The sequence below is a fragment of the Anguilla anguilla genome, chromosome 6 (genome assembly GCF_013347855.1).
Source record: "Anguilla anguilla isolate fAngAng1 chromosome 6, fAngAng1.pri, whole genome shotgun sequence".
Classification (NCBI taxonomy): Eukaryota; Metazoa; Chordata; class Actinopteri; order Anguilliformes; family Anguillidae; genus Anguilla; species Anguilla anguilla.
Genome location: NC_049206.1, coordinates 354,314 through 375,092, shown reverse-complemented (window position 1 = coordinate 375,092; position 20,779 = coordinate 354,314). Strand labels below are relative to the sequence as shown.

The window sequence follows — 20,779 nt, the reverse complement described above, 5'->3', positions numbered from 1 at the left end:
CCGGTTACCACACAGGTAGGCTACTCACCAGCCCCAGACCATTTCACTAGAAAACACCACGCAGGTAGGCCAGTCACCAGCAACACACCATTTCACTAGAAAGCAAAAGCCTCTGTGCCTCTTGTGTCCCCTGTGGTGAGAGCTACGCTCTTATTCTGTAGCATATCTTACTAAAGATTACTTTTTAAATAGTTTTTACTGAAAGTAATATGACAGCCACATGAGAGAGGAGTTAAGATGATCCACATCCTGAGACAGAGGGTCAGGCTGTACAGTAAGGGCAGTGATCCACATCCTGAGACAGAGGATCAGGCTGTACAGTAAGGGCAGTGATCCACATCCTGAGACAGAGGGTCAGGCTGTACAGTAAGGGCAGTGATCCACATCCTGAGACAGAGGGTCAGGCTGTACAGTAAGGGCGGTTTAATGAAGCCCTACTGTGGTTCAGACACTTGCTCTGTAGATTGAGAAATGTGTTTCCTCTCAGCCACAGTCAGTTCCTTGGAAATTACCCGAGGTTCACATGCTGACTCACTGTGTGCGTGTGTGTGTGTGTGTGCGCGTGTGGGTGTGTGTGCGTGTCTGTGAGTGTGTGCACAAGTGTGTGTGCACGTGTGAGTGTGTGTGTGTGTGTGAGTGTATGCATGTCTGTGAGTGCGTGTGCACACGTGTGTGTGCGTGTGTATAAGTGTGTGTGTGCGTGTACGTGTGTTTAAGTGTCATGTTTCCTGCCTAATTATAGAAAAAAAAACAGGAAATATAAGAAAAACCTTTCTGAGAATTAACACATAAATTTCCACATTATTTTTGAATTGCTGTGATGTGGTGTTATTTCAGGTTGCAGAATATGTTTTATCCAAACCTGAAGGACGATTTGCTTGACATTGTCAGCAACATGGTGCCACAGCACCCTCTATGCCTCCTCAGCAGTACTGCAGTCTGGCCAGCCAGCAGGGCAGCTGTTCCACTAGCCTCCTTACCTGGCATCAAACCAGTCACTGGCTGAGTTTCACTGGAACAGACTGTTTTCACTTTATGAATCAATTATGTAATACTAACCAGGCTGTTGGTACAAAGCTAAAATCAGCCAATGACACGCAAGGCCTGCCTGTCAGTGCCAATCACTGAACCAGCAGACCTGCTCATAGGCTGAAGGCACTGAGCATGGCCAATGTATCACGAGTACCAGCCAATCATCGCTCTCTGTGGAAATCTCCCTTTATTATTGGTTGATAATTGTTTTTAGTCTCTCACCAGCACATGGCACTTCTGTGTAAACATTGATTCCACTACAGCTGCCTGCCAATGATAATGTCCCTTTAATCACAGTGCAGTATTTTATAACATGCTTTCTTCTTCTTAAGCAGTTTCTTGAATAAGTTTTGACTTCTACTTGAGTGAGTGAGTTTGGCTGAGTGGGATTTAGCTCTTCCACAGAGCTCTGGTAGACACCCAGGGGTTTGAGATGTTGTGCGTATGTGTCGGCCTTCAGTAACCCAATCTGAGCCCGATCCTGTGTTTATGGGATGCCCTGGAGGAACTTGTGAGATGGCGTTTCCCGCTTCTGAAAGCAGGAGTTCACTGCCGGCTCGGCTCGGTCTCCTGCAGCATAAGACGCCAGTAGGCTGCTATGGCAACGTGTGCCCCTGCTCCCTGTCAAAGGACTTCAAGCGACTTTTTTAATGTAAGTGGTGTGAATGTGTGTGTGTGTGTCTGATGTTGGGTGCTACTCTGAGTGATTAGGTGACAGACTGTCGGTCTGTTGCACAAGAATACTAGAAGTGGAAAACGTTTATTTATATATATTCACAAATTAATATACTTCAAATGCCATTAAAAGAGGCAGATGTATTATTGAATGAACTCTGAAGTCCCCAGTGCTCTCTCATAGACCAGTGCAAACCTCTTGGCCAGAACATGTTCTCAAGCTTAAATGCTGGCATAAAGTAGTGTCGGAGACCAGTTTTAACAAAGTGTAAATCTTGGCAACGTGGCGTCATAGATCGGTGTTAATAACTCTGAATACTTGTGCTGGACATGTCCCGGTCATTACATTTGCTCCTGTTTTCTATGCGAGGAACTTAGTTTCGGAGTTATGCAGGGCAATTAGCAAAGGCTTCCTGTGATTGTTCAGAAAGAAGCTAAATGTAATTGTGTCTTTTATTGCCACTGTGTGGCTTTGGGCTCTACTGTGTGACCTCATATCCTGTACCCATAACGCCCTTGTTCATTCCGCTCTTTGGACTTCAAATGGCCCACCATGACTGCTGTTAGTCGTCCTTATTTGTCCTCCTAACAACTGATTTATAGTTCATGAAACACGGCCATATGGTGGATTCTGATTTTTGGAGATATTAAGACATTCTGCTTGAATTTTTAATGACCTTTGGCACCTCACCTTTGAAAGGAAAGAAACACTGGTCCTGTTTTTTTGCTGGACCGTAACAGCAGGGCCAGCCCTATAAATGTGAATGTCTGTGACTGAGTCATCGAGTGATGAAGTTACACCATCGGTCGGCCAAGTTATGAAGTCACACCATTGGTCGGCCGGATGAAGTGTGTTAGGTCCAGCCATATACTAGGTTTTGACCTGGTCTTGTTGCCACAGGGGTCAGAACCCGGGTTCTCATATGAGCTACGAAATCACTACTCACTCTAAATCACTTAAACCAAAATAACATAACATAACAAATAAAATGAACCAGACTGAGCCAATTCCGAGGATCTGAACTGAATCCACAGCCTCTCAGTGCCTGAATGAGCTGCTCGTCTCCTCTGCGCCCCCTGCCTGCAGGTATGAGCAATGCACTTCACACACACAGCTCATAGAGGTGAGAACCGGCCACTCAGCCCATCTACCCTGGCGATTTAAAGAAAACCCGCATGAGAAAAGGAAATATTCACAACTTTTCAATTTAATTAGGAAAGATTCATCCAGCAGATGGGATTTCACTGTCTCACTGATCTTTCATTTCAGGGCCTTAAAATCAGAATTCTGTTCTGATGGAAGTCAGTTTGAGAAAAAAAAACAGCCCAAGACAGACTGCAGAGAGGACAAGTAACCAGAATGCTGCTTAATTTAAAGACTCATTTGTAGTCCCAACCTGAAATCATCATATGACCCGACAGACTCGCCTCCTCTCGCCCAGACCTGCATTCAGTCTTCAGAGCAAAGCGGCCTGGATCATCTCAAATGCAAGTACAAAAATTATTTTTAAAATACCAGTTAAAAAAAAAAGTCTCTGGAGGTCAGACTGTCTGTGGCTGTCTGAGTCATGTTGGTAAGAGCGAAAGTCTCTGGAGGTTAGACTGTCTGTGGCTGTCTGAGTCATGTTGGTAAGAGCGAAAGTCTCTGGAGGTTGGACTGTCTGTGGCTGTCTGAGTCATGTTGGTAAGAGCGAAAGTCTCTGGAGGTCAGACTGTCTGTGGCTGTCTGAGTCATGTTGGTAAGAGCGAAAGTCTCTGGAGGTTAGACTGTCTGTGGCTGTCTGAGTCATGTTGGTAAGAGCGAAAGTCTCTGGAGGTCAGACTGTCTGTGGCTGTCTGAGTCATGTTGGTAAGAGCGAAAGTCTCTGGAGGTTAGACTGTCTGTGGCTGTCTGAGTCATGTTGGTAAGAGCGAAAGTTTCTGGAGGTTAGACTGTCTGTGGCTGTCTGAGTCATGTTGGTAAGAGCGAAAGTCTCTGGAGGTTAGACTGTCTGTGGCTGTCTGAGTCATGTTGGTAAGAGCGAAAGTCTCTGGAGGTTAGACTGTCTGTGGCTGTCTGAGTCATGTTGGTAAGAGCGAAAGTCTCTGGAGGTCAGACTGTCTGTGGCTGTCTGAGTCATGTTGGTAAGACTGTGGCTGTCTGAGTCATGTTGGTAAGACTGTGGCTGTCTGAGTCATGTTGGTAAGAGCGAAAGCTTTGACCTGAAACTGACCTCTGCATTATTCCATGCGGTGATTTTCCTCAAATTTCTGAAACATTAACAATTTCAACAATGTAATCACCAGGTTTAAAATAATTTAGAATTAATCATTTAATGTGTGCGATTGAATGTACCAGTTGAGTGACACTACTCATATGCAGAAATGTAAATAATAACATTAAGCGTTGGGTTAATGATGCAGTGATTCTTCTCATGAACATAAACTTTGACAAATACAACAATTTGGAAGTAAATCTGGAGGTTTGTGACACAATGTGCAGCAAACATCAGAACGGGTTCCTGCTGGTCCATCACTGCCATGGCACCTCTACTGGGTCCTCAACTGGTAATCTGAGAAATTAAAATCACTTATTAATCTGAGAAATCGGAATCACTGGTTAATCTGAAAAATCTGAATTACATATTAAACAGAAGACGTTCAGAAGATCACTTTTAAATAGAGTGACAGATTTTTTTTACACTACTCAAGACCTTTATAATGAACTGTACACACAGTATATCACATACATACAAAAGTAAAATGAAATTATACAGCAGTATTTTAACATGTTGTTTGATTGTGGGAGCTGTGGAATATTCACATGAACATTAGCGTCCCTGCTAGTGTCAGAGATTAGCCAGATTGTCCCTGCTAGTGTCAGAGATTAGCCAGATCGTCCCTGCTAGAGTCAGAGATTAGCCAGATTGTCCCTGCTAGTGTCAGAGATTAGCCAGATTGTCCCTGCTAGTGTCAGAGATTAGCCAGATTGTCCCTGCTAGTGTCAGAGATTAGCCAGATTAGCGTGCAGCTCTCTGGCACTTTAAGGTAACGGCAGTGATTACTGAGAGGTCGGGTATACGTGCCTCCGTTCTGAGTGATGTAACGAACCCATGGTAGAGCCTGGTACCCACTCTTCTCAATGATCTTCAGGTAGCGTACCTGAAGAGCACAGAAACGCCTTAGGCACCGTCCAGCTCTGAGTCCTGCTCGGAGAATGCCATCCATTTCACACACTGTTCCTCATCAATACTTGTACTCTGGCTGATACAAGGAGTACAGAGAGCAGAGACTGGTCTCTCTCTCTCTCTCTGTTCCTAACTGCCCCCTCATGCCCTCCACTGCCTCTCATACCCCTCTAAACCCCCCTACTGCCCCAGAAGAACATGACCTTTGACCCCATGACTCTGCACCCCGTTCTATGGGTCAGGAATATTGAACAGAAAGAGGAGTGACTGTGAGTATTACTAGGAAATGAAAAGGCCATTCTTAGCAAAACTATTTTTTGTCACTTTCTTAAAAAAACGATAAGTTACTCTTGCCTGTATCCTAAAAAAAGTGGAAACAAAGAAAATTCACAAGCATGCCGCAATGTCAGAGCATGAAAAACACACTCACGCACACACACACACTAGCGCACTCACACATGCACACACACACACTCGCACACACACTCATACATGCACACACACACACTCACACATGCGCACACACACACTCACATATGCGCGCACACACACACACACACGCACATACACACTCCCTGATCCCGCACTCCCTCCAGAATAAGGTCACCAAGGTTACGACTGCTGATGGTTGGCATGGTTCCCAGTATTCTGCCAGTGAGTTTTTCTGAATGCTTTGTGGAAGAGGGCGGGGTTTGAGGTCATCACTGTAGTTTGAGCGCTGTACTTTTAAATGTGAAATTATTGTCCCTGTGGTACGTCTCCCTCTGCTGGCAGGTGGTGGCACGGTGGCGCTCACCTGGATCCCGGAGGTGGTGAAGTACGGGATCTCAAATTTCACGCTGACTGGCGGCTTCCCCTCCTTATTCTCCGCCTCCACGCTGGGAAGCCCGAAATGCGCACGCATCAGGTACTCCTTCCCCCCCTGCAGAGCACAGGTACGCACAGGTAAGCGTAGGGGTGTAGGTTTTGGGGGATGTGGGTTATAGGGGTGTAGGTTTTGGGGGTGGTGTGTTATAGGGGTGTAGGTTTTGGGGGTTGTGGGTTATAAGGGTGTAGTTTTGGGGGGGTTGTGGATTATAGGGGAATAGGTTTTGTGGGTGGTGAGTTATAGGGGTGTAGATTTTGGGAATTGTGGGTTATAGGGGTGTAGGTTTTGGGGGTTGTGGGTTATAGAGGTGTAGGTTTTGGGAATTGTGGGTTATAGGGGTATAGGTTTTGGGGTGGTGTGTTATAGGGGTGTAGGTTTTGGGGGTTGTGGATTATAGGGGTGTAGGTTTTGGGGTGGTGTGTTATAGGGGTGTAGGTTTTGGGGTGGTGTGTTATAGGGGTGTAGGTTTTGGGGGTTGTGGGTTATAGGGGTGTAGGTTTTGGGGTGGTGTGTTATAGGGGTGTAGGTTTTGGGGTGGTGTGTTATAGGGGTGTAGGTTTTGGGGGAGGTGTGTTATAGGGGTGTAGGTTTTTGGGGTTGTGGGTTATAGGGGTGTAGGTTTTGTGGGTTATTGGTGCAGGTTTTGGGATGTGTCACCGGAAAGGACTTGATGGACCAGACAATCTCGCTGTTCTCGGGGACCCACTTGACCCCGCCCACTGTGGTCTTAAATTTGGGGGAGTCAGCGTCAGTGGGCACAGGAATGTGGATCTCCACATTGTTGGCGGTGGACCTCCGCTTGAACTGGCTTTTAGCCTGAGAGACAGCAGCAGAACCAACATCTGAGCACAAGTCATTTCATTCATATTCTACAGATTCTAACAAACTCTCTATTTAATTACATTTTTTACTGCAATAAAAAATATAATGGTCTGGTTCCTGGAAGGTCTACCTTGATCATGATCTCGATCCTGCTGTGTGAATGCTTTTCGATCACCGACTCAATCCAGATCAAAGGCTTCACCTGCAGAACAGATGTGCCCACAGACAAGGCCTTAAAAATAGATTTAGAAATCTATATATACACATTCTCCACACATGTCTTTGTATGCATGCTTAGTTGGTGAAGCATGGTACACACATGCATGTTCAGGCGGTAGGACATGAGCTCAAACTCGCCATCAGGCGGGATGAAGGAGATGGTGCGGTCATTCTCAAAGCGTGATAGGCGCACACACTGGTGAAACTTCACATCCTCAAGCTCCACAGACTTACTCTTCCCTCCTGCAGGCAGATGGAGGTCCACACAGCCACCACAGTGGGGTCCTTATCCAGGTAAACTTATACACATTTATCACACACAGCCATCACAGTGGGGTCCTTATCCAGGTAAACTTATACACATTTATCACACACTGCATATCTTTGTTTGGAGACTCACTAAAGCAATTCAGGATTATTTCAATGGCACAACACCACTGCCTCATGTTTGAATGACAACATGCTGTTTGTGAACACTGTGAACCTAAACACTGTGCAACATTGTACATTCAGCCTTGATTTATCACCAGTCATGAATTCACCTTGTTAATGTTTTTGCTAAATATTCTTGGTGGAGCTTGGTAGTCACTGGAAAATGTAAAAATAAAAGGAGACATTCTAGAAGAATTTACAGCCAATGATCTAAAATGGAACATTCCGGTGGAACTCACGGCCAGTGTTCTAAAATGGAACATTCCAGTGGAACTCACGGCCAGTGTTCTAAAATGGAACATTCCGGTGGAACTCACGGCCAGTGTTCTCAAACAGAACCTTGTCGTTGAGACCCAGGCGCAGCTCGGGCATCCCAGACAGGAACACGCGCATCCTGATGGAGCCCACGATCTCACTGCGCAGAACGTTCCCGTTAGCGCTCACCTGCAGAGAGAGGACACCCCCCCAGCCATTCCTAATTGCATATGAATTGATATATTCACTGCTGATGATGGGTCTGGGGTTAAATATCTGGAGATTGTGCTGGATCTCTGATTGGCTAGCATTGAAATATCTGGAGACTATGCTTAATCTCTGATTGGCTGGCTTGTAAATATCAGGAGACTATGCGGGATTGTTTAGAAAAAAAATTAATTTGAAAGAATCCCTGTACCAGAAGGTTTACGGATTCGATGACGTCCAGGAACACCTCGTTCTTCCGGTACTTGATGCCCTCGGAACGCCAGGACACGGCGTTGGTGACAGTGGCGGGTGGCCGAGCGGTGCCCGTCTCCAGCTTGTGCCCCTCCTGGGTGATGTACCTGCCAAGACACGAGGACCGCCCCCCCCCCCCGACATGAGTGAAGGTGAGAGCCTGCAGGTACGCATACAGCCACTGGGCGATTATGGGGTGTTTATTCTGGGGTGCACTCACTCCTGCAGAATATTGCTGGTTGAGTTTTGGGGTGCACTCACTCCTGCAGGATGTTGCTGTGTGAGTTTTGGGGTGCACTCACTCCTGCAGAATGTTGCTGTGTGAGTTTTGGGGTGCACTCACTCCTGCAGAATGTTGCAGTGGGAGTTTTGGGGTGCACTCACTCCTGCAGAATGTTGCTGTGTGAGTTTTGGGGTGCACTCACTCCTGCAGGAGGTTGCAGTGTGAGTTTTGGGGTGCACTCACTCCTGCAGAATGTTGCTGTGTGAGTTTTGGGGTGCACTCATTCTTGCAGAATGTTGCAGTGGGAGTTTTAGGGTGCACTCACTCCTGCAGAATGTTGCTGTGTGAGTTTTGGGGTGCACTCACTCCTGCAGGAGGTTGCAGTGTGAGTTTTGGGGTGCACTCACTCCTGCAGGAGGTTGCAGTGTGAGTTTTGGGGTGCACTCACTCCTGCAGAATGTTGCTGTGTGAGTTTTGGGGTGCACTCATTCTTGCAGAATGTTGCAGTGGGAGTTTTAGGGTGCACTCACTCCTGCAGAATGTTGCTGTGTGAGTTTTGGGGTGCACTCACTCCTGCAGGAGGTTGCAGTGTGAGTTTTGGGGTGCACTCACTCCTGCAGGAGGTTGCAGTGTGAGTTTTGGGGTGCACTCACTCCTGCAGAATGTTGCTGTGTGAGTTTTGGGGTGCACTCACTCCTGCAGGAGGTTGCAGTGTGAGTTTTGGGGTGCACTCACTCCTGCAGGAGGTTGCAGTGTGAGTTTTGGGGTGCACTCACTCCTGCAGAATGTTGCTGTGTGCGTTTTGGGGTGCACTCACTCCTGCAAAATGTTGCTGTATGAGTTTTGGGGTGCACTCACTCCTGCAGGAGGTTGCAGTGGGAGTTTTGGGGTGCACTCACTCCTGAAGAATGTTGCTGTGTGAGTTTTGGGGTGCACGCACTCCTGCAGAATGTTGCAGTGGGAGTTTTGGGGTGCACTCACTCCTGCAGAATCTTGCTGTGTGAGTTTTGGGGTGCACTCACTCCTGCAGAATCTTGCTGTGTGAGTTTTGGGGTGCACTCACTCCTGCAGGAGGTTGCAGTGTGAGTTTTGGGGTGCACTCACTCCTGCAGAATGTTGCAGTGTGAGTTTTGGGGTGCACTCACTCCTGCAGAATGTTGCTGTGTGAGTTTTGGGGTGCACTCACTCCTGCAGGAGGTTGCAGTGTGAGTGTTGGGGTGCACTCACTCCTGCAGGATCTTGCTGTCTGTAGTTTGGGGGTATCCAAAGTCCATCAGCTCGTCCATCAGTTCATAGATGATGACAAAGTTATCCCGGATGCTCTCTTCCTCCAGCTCTTTGAAGTACTCTGAGAACACCTGTAAAACCAGACACGTTGCCATGACAACTCCTGCAAAATGCCACATCACCATGATGCAGCTGGACCAAAATATCCAGTTCATATGATAAATCATATAAATTAGTGCTGTGCTAACAGTTGTGTAGCGCAGTGCTACAGGATAGCTAACACCAAGCAATGTGTACCACAGTGCAACAGGTGAGCTAACACCTAGCAATGTGTACCACAGTGCAACAGGTGAGCTAACACCTAGCAATGTGTACCACAGTGCAACAGGTGAGCTAACACCTAGCAATGTGTACCACAGTGCTACACGATAGCTAACATCTAGCAATTGGTAATACAATGCTACACGATAGCTAACACCTAAAGCATTTAGGATATAAAATACCGTGGTATGTGTGTGTGCACTACTGCAGTCCGCACAGTTATGGCTGTGTGTGTGTATGTGTGTGTGTCCTGTTTGAGATTAAGCACAGTAAATCCTTTGTTCTGTTGAAAGCAGACAGAATAAATGACACCAAATGTTGCCAGACATTGAACTCCCCATTGGACAGGAAAGCGTGTTGAGCAGAACAGGAACAGGTGAAGGATATGTCTGCCCGGACTCGGTACCCACCTGGATCATCTTGTAAAGGAACGAGAAGACCAGGGAAACACAGGCATTCTTCTTGGATGTTGCCACAACTGACAGGATGGTGTTAAAAAAAGCACAGCTTTCTGATCCCCTGACCCCAACACTCACTAATTCAATCAGCATTTACTGACCCCAAAACTCGCTGATTCAATCAGCATTTACTGACCCCAACACTCACTGATTCAATCAGCATTTACTGACCCCAACACTCTCTGGTTCAATCAGCATTTACTGACCCCAACACTCACTGATTCAATCAGCATTTACTCACCCCAAAACTCTCTGATTCAATCAGCATTTACTAACCCCAACACTCACTGATTCAATCAGCATTTACTCACCCCAACACTCACTGATTCAATCAGCATTTACTGACCCACATGAAACAGACATAGGGCTAGGTGATAATATCTAAAAAATAATGTCTCAATTATTTAAATGTATTCTCTGAAATGGCTTATCAAAGGAAGTACAGTACAGGTTAATGTACAGGTTAAAGAGTAGAGAAGGCTGTATCCTCTAGGTAAAGATACAGTACAGGTTAAAGAGTAGAGAAGGCTGTATCCTCTAGGTAAAGATACAGTACAGGTTAAAGAGTAGAGAAGGCTGTATCCTCTAGGTAAGGATACAGTACAGGTTAAAGAGTAGAGAAGGCTGTATCCTCTAGGTAAGGATACAGTACAGGTTAAAGAGTAGAGAAGGCTGTATCCTCTAGGTAAGGATACAGTACAGGTTAAAGAGTAGAGAAGGCTGTATCCTCTAGGTAAGGATACAGTACAGGTTAAAGAGTAGAGAAGGCTGTATCCTCTAGGTAAGGATACAGTACAGGTTAAAGAGTAGAGAAGGCTGTATCCTCTAGGTAAAGATACAGTACAGGTTAAAGAGTAGAGAAGGCTGTATCCTCTAGGTAAGGATACAGTACAGGTTAAAGAGTAGAGAAGGCTGTATCCTCTAGGTAAGGATACAGTACAGGTTAAAGAGTAGAGAAGGCTGTATCCTCTAGGTAAGGATACAGTACAGGTTAAAGAGTAGAGAAGGCTGTATCCTCTAGGTAAGGATACAGTACAGGTTAAAGAGTAGAGAAGGCTGTATCCTCTAGGTAAGGATACAGTACAGGTTAAAGAGTAGAGAAGGCTGTATCCTCTAGGTAAGGATACAGTACAGGTTAAAGAGTAGAGAAGGCTGTATCCTCTAGGTAAGGATACAGTACAGGTTAAAGAGTAGAGAAGGCTGTATCCTCTAGGTAAGGATACAGTACAGGTTAAAGAGTAGAGAAGGCTGTATCCTCTAGGTAAGGATACAGTACAGGTTAAAGAGTAGAGAAGGCTGTATCCTCTAGGTAAGGATACAGTACAGGTTAAAGAGTAGAGAAGGCTGTATCCTCTAGGTAAAGATACAGTACAGGTTAAAGAGTAGAGAAGGCTGTATCCTCTAGGTAAGGATACAGTACAGGTTAAAGAGTAGAGAAGGCTGTATCCTCTAGGTAAGGATACAGTACAGGTTAAAGAGTAGAGAAGGCTGTATCCTCTAGGTAAGGATACAGTACAGGTTAAAGAGTAGAGAAGGCTGTATCCTCTAGGTAAGGATACAGTACAGGTTAAAGAGTAGAGAAGGCTGTATCCTCTAGGTAAGGATACAGTACAGGTTAAAGAGTAGAGAAGGCTGTATCCTCTAGGTAAGGATACAGTACAGGTTAAAGAGTAGAGAAGGCTGTATCCTCTAGGTAAGGATACAGTACAGGTTAAAGAGTAGAGAAGGCTGTATCCTCTAGGTAAGGATACAGTACAGGTTAAAGAGTAGAGAAGGCTGTATCCTCTAGGTAAGGATACAGTACAGGTTAAAGAGTAGAGAAGGCTGTATCCTCTAGGTAAGGATACAGTACAGGTTAAAGAGTAGAGAAGGCTGTATCCTCTAGGTAAGGATACAGTACAGGTTAAAGAGTAGAGAAGGCTGGATTCTCTCTGGAAGGATACGGTACAGGTTGTTGTGTTTGATCCACATGAAGCGCACAGATCCGTGGGACAGGATAGGGGACAGGGCCCCCTCCTCCTCCCGATCCATCAGGAGCCCCAGGAACTGCTCAATCTCAGACATGTCCACATCCCCTCTGTAGTTCCTGCAGATAAGCACCTGAAGGGACATCATCACACTGCAGTTATATATTTTCACACACGCACACACACACACACAGATGCACGCACACTGGCACACACACACCAATGGTCATATACATATACACACACGCATACATGCACTTATGCATACACATACATACATGCAAACACATACACATGCAGAGAGGAAAACATGAACACATATATGCACACACACAAGCACATCTACGGTAAGAATACAAAAATAGTAAAATAATAATAATAATAATAATAATAATAATAATTAGAAAGTACGGTCCTGATAGAGAATCCAAGTATGTAAAAGAATAAACTAAATTCAGTTTTTTCCATGGCATTAAGTGTGGAAACAACACCAAGAGCTAATTCGCTGCACATGACAGAAATTAAGCTTAAACCTATCCAAGAGAGCACGGTGCCCGATGCTAATCGTCTAAAGATCGCAATAAGTTTCACTTCGTAACCATGGGAACAGAAATTCAAGTCCAGGAATGTAGAAGCTAATGGGGTTAAGGGGTGGGCTAGGTCAACAGAACTGACAGGTCTGCAAACTGTAGGCTCACAACAAGAAACTGCTTTTAAAAAGGTACTGTTCCGCTCAAGAAATCTGCTATTTTCTAAATAATTCTGGCAATTAAATTGTACAAAGGAACTGTCAGAGGAAAAATACGCGCACACACACACAATTTACCGTCTTTATCATATCCATTGTATTTTATCCTCACCTCAACATTTACAGTTTAGAAAAAGATTCAGCTACACCCGATACTGATGATAGACATAAAATTATAGACACAAATGAATAACTAAACAAACTAACTGAATAACTAAAAACAAAATATCGTGTTAAGTGAGCTTAATGTTAATTAAATCAATGTCCCTCAGCCTTACCGAGATTTCGGCAGGATAGCCTCGTGAGTTAGCTGGTAGTGATGATGTCAGAGCCTGGCTTTGTGAACTAGGCTACTTTTACGACAGATCTAATTTTCGTTTTTAACTACTGGGTCGCAAGCAAAGTAACTGTCCCGCGATACCACGGGTGCACGACCGCTAAGACAGTTGGTGGCGAATAAGCGGTCCAGGTCGCTCCTTCGTGTATTCTTACCTTGCCTTTCAGGTCTAAGACATATACGGCACTGGCCGACATCCTGGTCGCTTTCGGATGCAGCAACTCCGGTGAATCAAAGTTACGAAAAACACTGAAGGATGCTGTGTTTCTGCGCGACTGGAAACGCAGCTGCACGTGGCTATCCAGAAACGGTCAGTGCGCAGAGCTCCCTGCGCTGCGCAAAGCAGAGATCAGCTGCCAAACGCCTTCCTTTTCCGGGAAACAGAGCGGCCATTGGCAACAGATCCAATGCCAGCTTCCCCAAACCCCACCCATTATGTAAAAAAAGATTCAGGACCATTTGGTACGTGGAACAAAATACTTGTATGTAAACCAGAATCACGTGCTGAACGTGTTGCGTACAAATAATACTGAAAACCTCGAAGTTGCTTTTCAATCCTTGCTGGCTTTCAAATTTGTAATATGCTTTAAAAGGTCTGTGATTAATAGAGCACTTTAGAGTTTTCAGGATTGTGAAGCTGAAGTTTTGCTCCGCTAAGGCTAGTAACTGAACATTATGATGCTGATGTAAAAATCACTACTGGTAACTGAAATCAATGGAGTTGATATATTAGTGGTCTACATTAGAGAGTAAGCTATGGCATTTGACAAAGCACATTTTTTGCTTTAATGTTTTTGGTGGGACAGGTTCTACGCTCTGGAATGTTGATCATGAATTTCCCGCCGTAAAAACTGTGAACGGGCCAAGCTAGCTACGGGCTCATTAGTTAGGCCGCTAAGTGTCCAAAGAGGACGTGTCTCAAGCTAAACTCCGTTGGTACACAGACACTTGTGAGTAGTGTCTGTGAAGGCTTACGGCTCCTCCCATGTGTGAGACTACAGAGAAGCTTCACAGAGGCAACCAGTGAGGAGGTGATGACATCACCGATCACCACTGGCAGACAAAGCCAGGAGGAAATATAGAAGCAACAGCTTCAGTGGAGAGACATAAATATCCACACTGACCGGCACCGTTTACCAGCAAGAGACACTAATGAACCGCGACCTTCTTCAGCAATCAAGGTTCCATTGAGTGCAGTGTTGCACAGTGTTACCTTGGATCTGCAAATCATTTTTGCAGAGATTAGAGTCAACAATTAAATGAAAGCACCTTAAACAGCCGCGTTTTCAGCTGAGACTTAAAATCTGTGATGGACCCACAGCGTCTCCATGCTATATAAACTTGGGCGGCTTGCCACTGTGTTCTTGCTTTTGTAAAACTTTACTAATAAAGTTTTAAGACCTTCTCATCATTGTACAAACAATCCCTGATATATTATGAGTAAGTTAGCAATGATAGCAGTGAGCAGCTTAATGGTCTCTGTGTATCTGAAAGTTAATCTTGCATGTGGTAGAAGGGGGCGGAGCTGATCCTAGGGTTAGGGGTCCACACAGGGATTCCACACCCGTAGCACTTTTCCCTTTTGCAGCTAGATGATACAGTTTATATCCAGCGCTGCCCAGATCTTTGGCTGCACAGGTTAGCGCAGCATCAGATAATACAGAAGTAAATATAAGGGCAAAGGGTGTGTGAAAATGAGGACTTGTAACGCCCGTGTTGTTCTGTGGCTCAGTGCCTGGCATTCCGTGACATCAGTCCCCAAGCACCGGTCCACTTCCTGGTTATTCCTCGGACTCCTACCCAAGAATCAGTGCGGTGGAGGATGACCATGAAAACTTAGCATCTCCAAACCTGAACATTTTTAAATTCTGCTTGTATAGGAAACTAACATTCACAATGAAATATTTAACTATCGGAATCAGTACAACTAAAGTCCTAATAGCAGTTGAAGTTCCCAGGGGTTCACAATAAAAAAAGAAAAAAGATTAAATAAATATCTTAAAGTGATTACACGTGTGAAGAATCTATAGCTTTGGAGTTATTGCAACAATTCACTGATTATTCGAAGTAAATCCCTCCAATGAGATATTGCACAAGGAATGTCTTTTTCAAAAATGGATCTAACTTCTCTCATTTTCAAATTTTTCCAAGATGCAATTGAGGGACTAGATTTAAAAAAATAATTTAAAAAAAAGTTTAACCACCATACAAGTCAAGGAGCATGGTAGATAGAGTGATTCATTGCTATCCTTCAATAACCCCTTGAGGAATAACATCCATTCTAATGGCAAACTCTCTTGGAATAACAGAGATATTGTAAGTAGATAAGAATTCAGAATAGTTCAAAAGAAAACACTCAGAATTAAGTAGTTGCAATACAATAATAACACAATATTATTGTTAAACCAACTACGGAAGTAAATAGATTTGTTTTAATATGTCACGATTATTCATAACATATCTGTGTGGAAAAAAATTGTGTAGCATCCAAGCTAAGAGCATTTGTTTGTGGAAATTTGCCAGATTAAATAGAAATATAAAAGATGAGCTGGAGGAAGCTTCTTCATGTGTATCATCATCATCAACAACAACAACTTCATTTATAGAGCACCTTTCAAATAAGGAAGGAAGTAGTTCAGTAGATCCATAGTGGGGAGAAAGGACAGAAAATAAAGAACAAGAGTAAAACCAAATCAAATCAATGATTAGTCAGGTCCCCCTTGCAAAAGAGATTTTGATCTCAGTGGGTTTTTTCCTGGTTAAATAAAGGTGAACTAAAACAAATTGTAGAGACAGAGATTGAAATCAACAATTAAACAGCCGCGTTTTCAGCTGAGACTTAAAATCTGCGATCGACACACAGCGTCTCCATGCTATATAAACTCGGGCGACTTGCCAGTGTGTTCTTGCTTTTGTAACACTTTACTAATAAAGTTTTAAGACCACTCAGGTCTCGTACGATCTCGCGGTATTTCCCTGTGCTACAGATGCCCTTGTTAGATTCAAGATGGGTTACTGGGATCTCGAAGAAGGGAGAGACTGCGTAGGGAAAACATGGATCACCACAAAGTTAGGCACAGCGCTGGGTAAGTCTGGCTCACTGTGCATAGCACTAGCGACGCCGTTTCAGTCGGATAAAATGTTAAAGAGCGCCCGCGAGAACAGTGGGCCTGAACAGTCTCTATCAACAGCTAACGTTAGCTATGCTTGCTAGTTTGTCCTAACAGAGATATGGCGGTGCCCGGGTCTCAGCTTCCTAAATAATCACATTCAAAGCCCTGTCCAGCTTGGTTTTGGTGGCGTATAAACTGATCACGGGGTTTACCGGTGGCCTTGTAGCTGTGGTTGATTTTATATCGATATTACAGGTAGATGATGAGATATAGGCGGCGTAACGTACGTGTTAGTGCACCTGTTTTACGTTTCATGTTTTACTTGCATTTAGCGGATAGTCAACTTACACATACTACATTTTAAATATGATATTTACCGTCCTGAATCACGTTAAATACATTGCATAGCTTTTTAACGGCAGTGTCCCACCTGGTATCGAAACTTCAACCCCACTTGCTTGATCGTTATGCACACTGCTACGAGAGATTTAGTTTTTTTAGCAAGCTTTCGGCAGACTGACTTGCACAGTTTACGATTTGTAGCCTGTGTTGTGTGTGTAAATAGCTGTTAGCTAGTTTGTGGATTCTGAACATTTTTTATTCTAATAAGCAGTTATATTTGTGCTTTTGATAATTGAAACTGTGTAATGGCTGCTGCTAAATACGCATATAACCTGTGGATGAAGTATTCAAGATTGCCAGCCTTTTGTGCCTGTTGAGTGCCTAGTCAGTCAACCTGTAGTTAGATCTGACACCTTCACTGGCTGGTTGCATGAAACACCTTATAGAAAATGACCCCTTAACTTTTCCCTTAAAATACCCTTAACTTTAAGTTGCATAGAACTACATAAGTACTTACTAAAGAATTTAGTATAAGAGTCATTCCACGAAACCAGTATGATTTGGACTTTGACATTTTTAGATGTATTATGTATTACTTTTCTGAACACCCCACAACATTAAGGACATATTTAACTTCCAGAAAAACATATTTCCCACCTCAGGCATCAAATCCCTATTATTATTGGTCATTATCTTATGATATGGGCACTGTTTCATGCAACCAACCACTGTTCCTTAACTCTCCTATCCTTCTGCAGGGCTTGTGGGCTCCGCCTACCACATTGTCGCGTTCCAGCCTGACTCCGCCCTCCAGGCTGTACAGAGAGCCACTGCAGGCACAGTCACCATGGGTAACCCTTCCCCTCTCTGCGTCCTTATGCCTCTATTGAGTTATGAGTTCCAGTGTGGAGATGGCTCAGTGGTTGTGTGAGGACGTTATGTGGTTGTCGTGTGTTGGTTATGTGGTCGTGTGTGGTTATGTGGTTGTTGTGTGTTGGTTGGGTGGTTGTTGTGTGTTGGTTATGTGGTCGTGTGTTGGTTATGTGGTCGTGTGTGGTTATGTGGTTGTTGTGTGTGGTTATGCGGTTGTTGTGTGTTGGTTATGTGGTTGTTTGGCGTTGTTATGTGGATGTGGTGGTTGTTTGAGGAGACTGAGCTGTGTGTTTGTTACTTGCAGCCAGTCTGGGGGCGATTTTTGGGATGGCCACCTGTCTGAGTGCACAGGCCCGTGACGCCCCCGATGACCCCCTCAACTACTTCATCGGCGGCTGCGCCTCGGGAGTCTTCCTTGGAGCCCGCAGTGAGTCCTGCATTTCACAATAAGAGTGCCTGAATCAGGAGTTCTGCATTTCACAATAAGAGTGCCTGAACCAGGATTCCTTTATTTCACTGTAAAAGTCAGAGTGACTGGCTGTAACCAAGTTGATTAGCAGTGTTAAATTCTGGTGTCTGAGTTCATTAGCAGTGTTAAATTCTGGTGTCTCTGTTGATTGGCAGTGTTAAAGACTAGTGTCTCAGTGTTGATTGGCAGTGTTAAATGCTGGTGTCTCAGTGTTGATTGGCAGTGTTAAAAGCTGGTGTATCAGAGTGGATTGGCAGTGTTAAATGCTGGTGTCTCTGTTGATTGGCAGTGTTAAAGACTAATGTCTCAGTGTTGATTGGCAGTGTTAAAGTCTGGTGTCTGTGTGTTGATCGGCAGTGTTAAAGGCTGGTGTCTGAGTGTTGATCGGCAGTGTTAAATGCTGGTGTCTGTGTTGATCGGCAGTGTTAAAGGCAGGTGTCTGAGTGTTGATTGGAAGTGTTAAAGGGTGGTGTCTCAGTGTTGATTGGCAGTGTTAAAGGCTGGTGTCCCAGTGTTGATTGGCAGTGTTAAATGCTGGTGTCCCAGTGTTGATTGGCAGTGTTAAATGCTGGTGTCTCAGTGTTGATTAGCAGTGTTAAAGGCTGGTGTTTTTCTGGTGGGCAGGTCACAGCGCCATGACTGGTTTCGGCGCATGCATGGGCCTCGGGACGGTCGCCATGTTCACCAAGGTGGGCAAGATGGAGGGGTGGAACATCTTCAGTCCGCCCAAAATGTGACCCGCCTGGACACATCCCGCCCCGCCCCGGTGTGATGTCATGTACATTTCTTCTCTTTTTTGTCCTGAATAAATGTAATTATTTTTTTCCTCTGTTCAAAGATGGTGTTGAGCATCTGGTTATTATTATGATTGTCTGAACTGTGACCGGTCATCACCAAAGAAAAGAGAAATTACACTGCAAAATGGTTTCCATTTGGTTTCATATTTTGGATGGGATTGATTTAGTCAGAAGACCGGCTTACTTTCCTTGTTGAAAGCTTGCCTCTTGATAACTTTTAGGTAATTGAAAAGAGAGCATACAGTTTGTGTTTACCTGAAACCAGAGAAAATTATTTGAGTGCTGAACTCCTATTTAATTATTTCAGGTTAATCAGGTTTGTTCTTCCCATCAATAAGTGCTGCAGTTTGACAACCTGCCTGATGGGGGCGATGTTTTACCACACTGTGATCGACGCGCAAGACCTGGCACAAACAAGCAGGCCGTTGGCAGGATCACACGGAGGAAATGGTGGAGCTAATTACAGGTGAAGACAGGAAATGGTCTGTTTGCAGAAATGTCACGCAGCTGCACATGCTAGCGTCCATGTGGAAACATGTTTAGAGGAATGTAGCCGTTCCAACACTTTAATCTGGGGGAATAAAAAAAACAACGAAGGTTCAAAAACACAAAAATATGTTCCTGCACCTAAGTCAATGAATAAAGTAGACAATTTGGTTCCAATATAAATGTTTGTTCACATTTTCTGATGTTTTGAGCCCTGTTAAAAGGCTGGGATCATTGGAAGCTGCGTCATATCCTGAACTAGGGAAGCCTATACTGTTTCTACCAGGGCTGTAGAAACTATGAAACTACTCTTACCTTCAGAGCGAGGGCTCTAAATGCTCGAAACTACCAGCCGCTGAGCTGGGGAGGGTAATAAACTCCACAGAGACCTGAGAGGCAGTGTGGACCTGAGTGGGGGGTGTGAGACCTGAGAGGCAGTGTGGACCTGAGTGGGGGGTGTGAGACCTGAGTGGGGGGTGTGAGACCTGAGAGGCAGTGTGGACCTGAGTGGGGGGTGTGAGACCTGAGAGGCAGTCTGGACCTGAGTGGGGGGTGTGAGACCTGAGTGGGGTAAAAAGTTGCACTCAGGCACTTAATCAGACTAGGAAACGGCCCAGTGGGGTCGCCCTGCTGTTTCTCTGCTCTGCTGCCCCCTGGTGGCCGACATGGCGCTGCAGTAAGGGCTTATTTTATCTGTCCTTGCTTTCTTTCCTTGCGTCCTCTGATGGGTGGAGCTAGGAGCCAAGAAAGGAAGTATATATTTTTTTAATCGCAAAGAATATACAAATAGGCATTTTGAGTATTCATTTATGAAACATGTACAAAGCCAAGCCATCCAACAAAAAATTACATGTCAGAACAAACAAAACTAAATGAAACAATAAATAAATAACAAACAATTACACTGTATGTCCAAAAGTATCTGGACACCCCTTGGCCTAGGGCTGTTTTTCATGTGTTCAGCTAGGCCCCTTAGTTCCAATGAAGGCGAATCTTAATGCTACAGCGTACAATGACATTCTAGACAATTCTGTGCTTCCCCAAGGGGTGGGGCATGTTTGGGGGCGGTGCAGGTTTTGGGTGTGAAGCAGGTTCGAGAGCAGGGCAGGTTGTGGGGGGGAGGTGGGGCAGGTTCGAGAGCAGGGCAGGTTGGGGGGGGTGGGGCATGTTTGGGGGCGGGGCAGGTTCGAGAGCAGGGCAGGATTGGGGGGTGGTGCAGGTTCGAGATCAGGGCAGGATTGGGGGGTGGGGCAGTTTCGAGATCAGGGCAGGTTTGGCGGGTGGGGCAGGTTCGAGAGCAGGGCATGTTTAGGGGGTGGGGCAGGTTTGAGAGCAGGGCAAGTTTGGGGGGTGGGGCAGGTTTGAGAGCAGGGCAGGTTTGGCGGATGGGGCAGGTTCGAGAGCAGGGCAGGTTTGGGGGGTGGGGCAGGTTTGAGAGCAGGGCAGGTTTGGGGGGTGGGGCAGGTTCGAGAGCGGGGCAGGTTTGGTG

The 20,779-nt window shown here is 45.1% G+C and overlaps 2 protein-coding genes across 6 annotated transcripts; one reads left to right on the top strand and one right to left on the bottom strand.

Annotated features, from left to right (window-relative positions):
• Nucleotides 1–2,897: 2,897 nt before the first annotated feature.
• LOC118230845 (AP-1 complex subunit mu-1-like) lies at nt 2,898–13,655 on the bottom strand. Of its 3 annotated transcripts, none has more exons than XM_035424236.1 (12): nt 13,366–13,655; nt 12,102–12,258; nt 10,111–10,178; nt 9,380–9,510; nt 7,889–8,036; nt 7,533–7,659; nt 7,018–7,082; nt 6,695–6,766; nt 6,400–6,558; nt 5,671–5,796; nt 4,773–4,848; nt 2,898–4,259 (listed from the first exon to the last, which is right to left on the bottom strand). In XM_035424236.1, the coding sequence occupies exons 1-12, from the start codon at nt 13,405–13,407 to the stop codon at nt 4,237–4,239; spliced, it is 1,194 nt and encodes a 397-aa protein (XP_035280127.1). In that variant the 5' UTR covers nt 13,408–13,655; the 3' UTR covers nt 2,898–4,236. The 3 variants fall into 3 exon arrangements, with proteins under 3 accessions (XP_035280127.1, XP_035280125.1, XP_035280126.1); XM_035424234.1 differs by having other exon boundaries at nt 6,884–7,026; nt 13,366–13,653; XM_035424235.1 differs by lacking the exon at nt 13,366–13,655 and adding an exon at nt 13,152–13,287 and having other exon boundaries at nt 6,884–7,026.
• A 2,486-nt stretch (nt 13,656–16,141) lies between these two features.
• Nucleotides 16,142–19,377, top strand: ndufa11 (NADH:ubiquinone oxidoreductase subunit A11). Of its 3 annotated transcripts, none has more exons than XR_004765623.1 (5): nt 16,142–16,296; nt 17,424–17,516; nt 17,843–17,965; nt 18,632–18,818; nt 19,143–19,377. XR_004765623.1 is itself a non-coding variant. In XM_035420920.1 (4 exons), exons 1-4 carry the CDS (start codon nt 16,218–16,220, stop codon nt 18,742–18,744), a joined length of 408 nt encoding a protein of 135 aa, XP_035276811.1. In that variant the 5' UTR covers nt 16,142–16,217; the 3' UTR covers nt 18,745–19,377. The 3 variants fall into 3 exon arrangements, 1 of the variants encoding a protein (XP_035276811.1); XR_004765622.1 differs by having other exon boundaries at nt 19,112–19,377; XM_035420920.1 differs by having other exon boundaries at nt 18,632–19,377.
• The last annotated feature ends 1,402 nt before the right edge of the window (nt 19,378–20,779 follow it).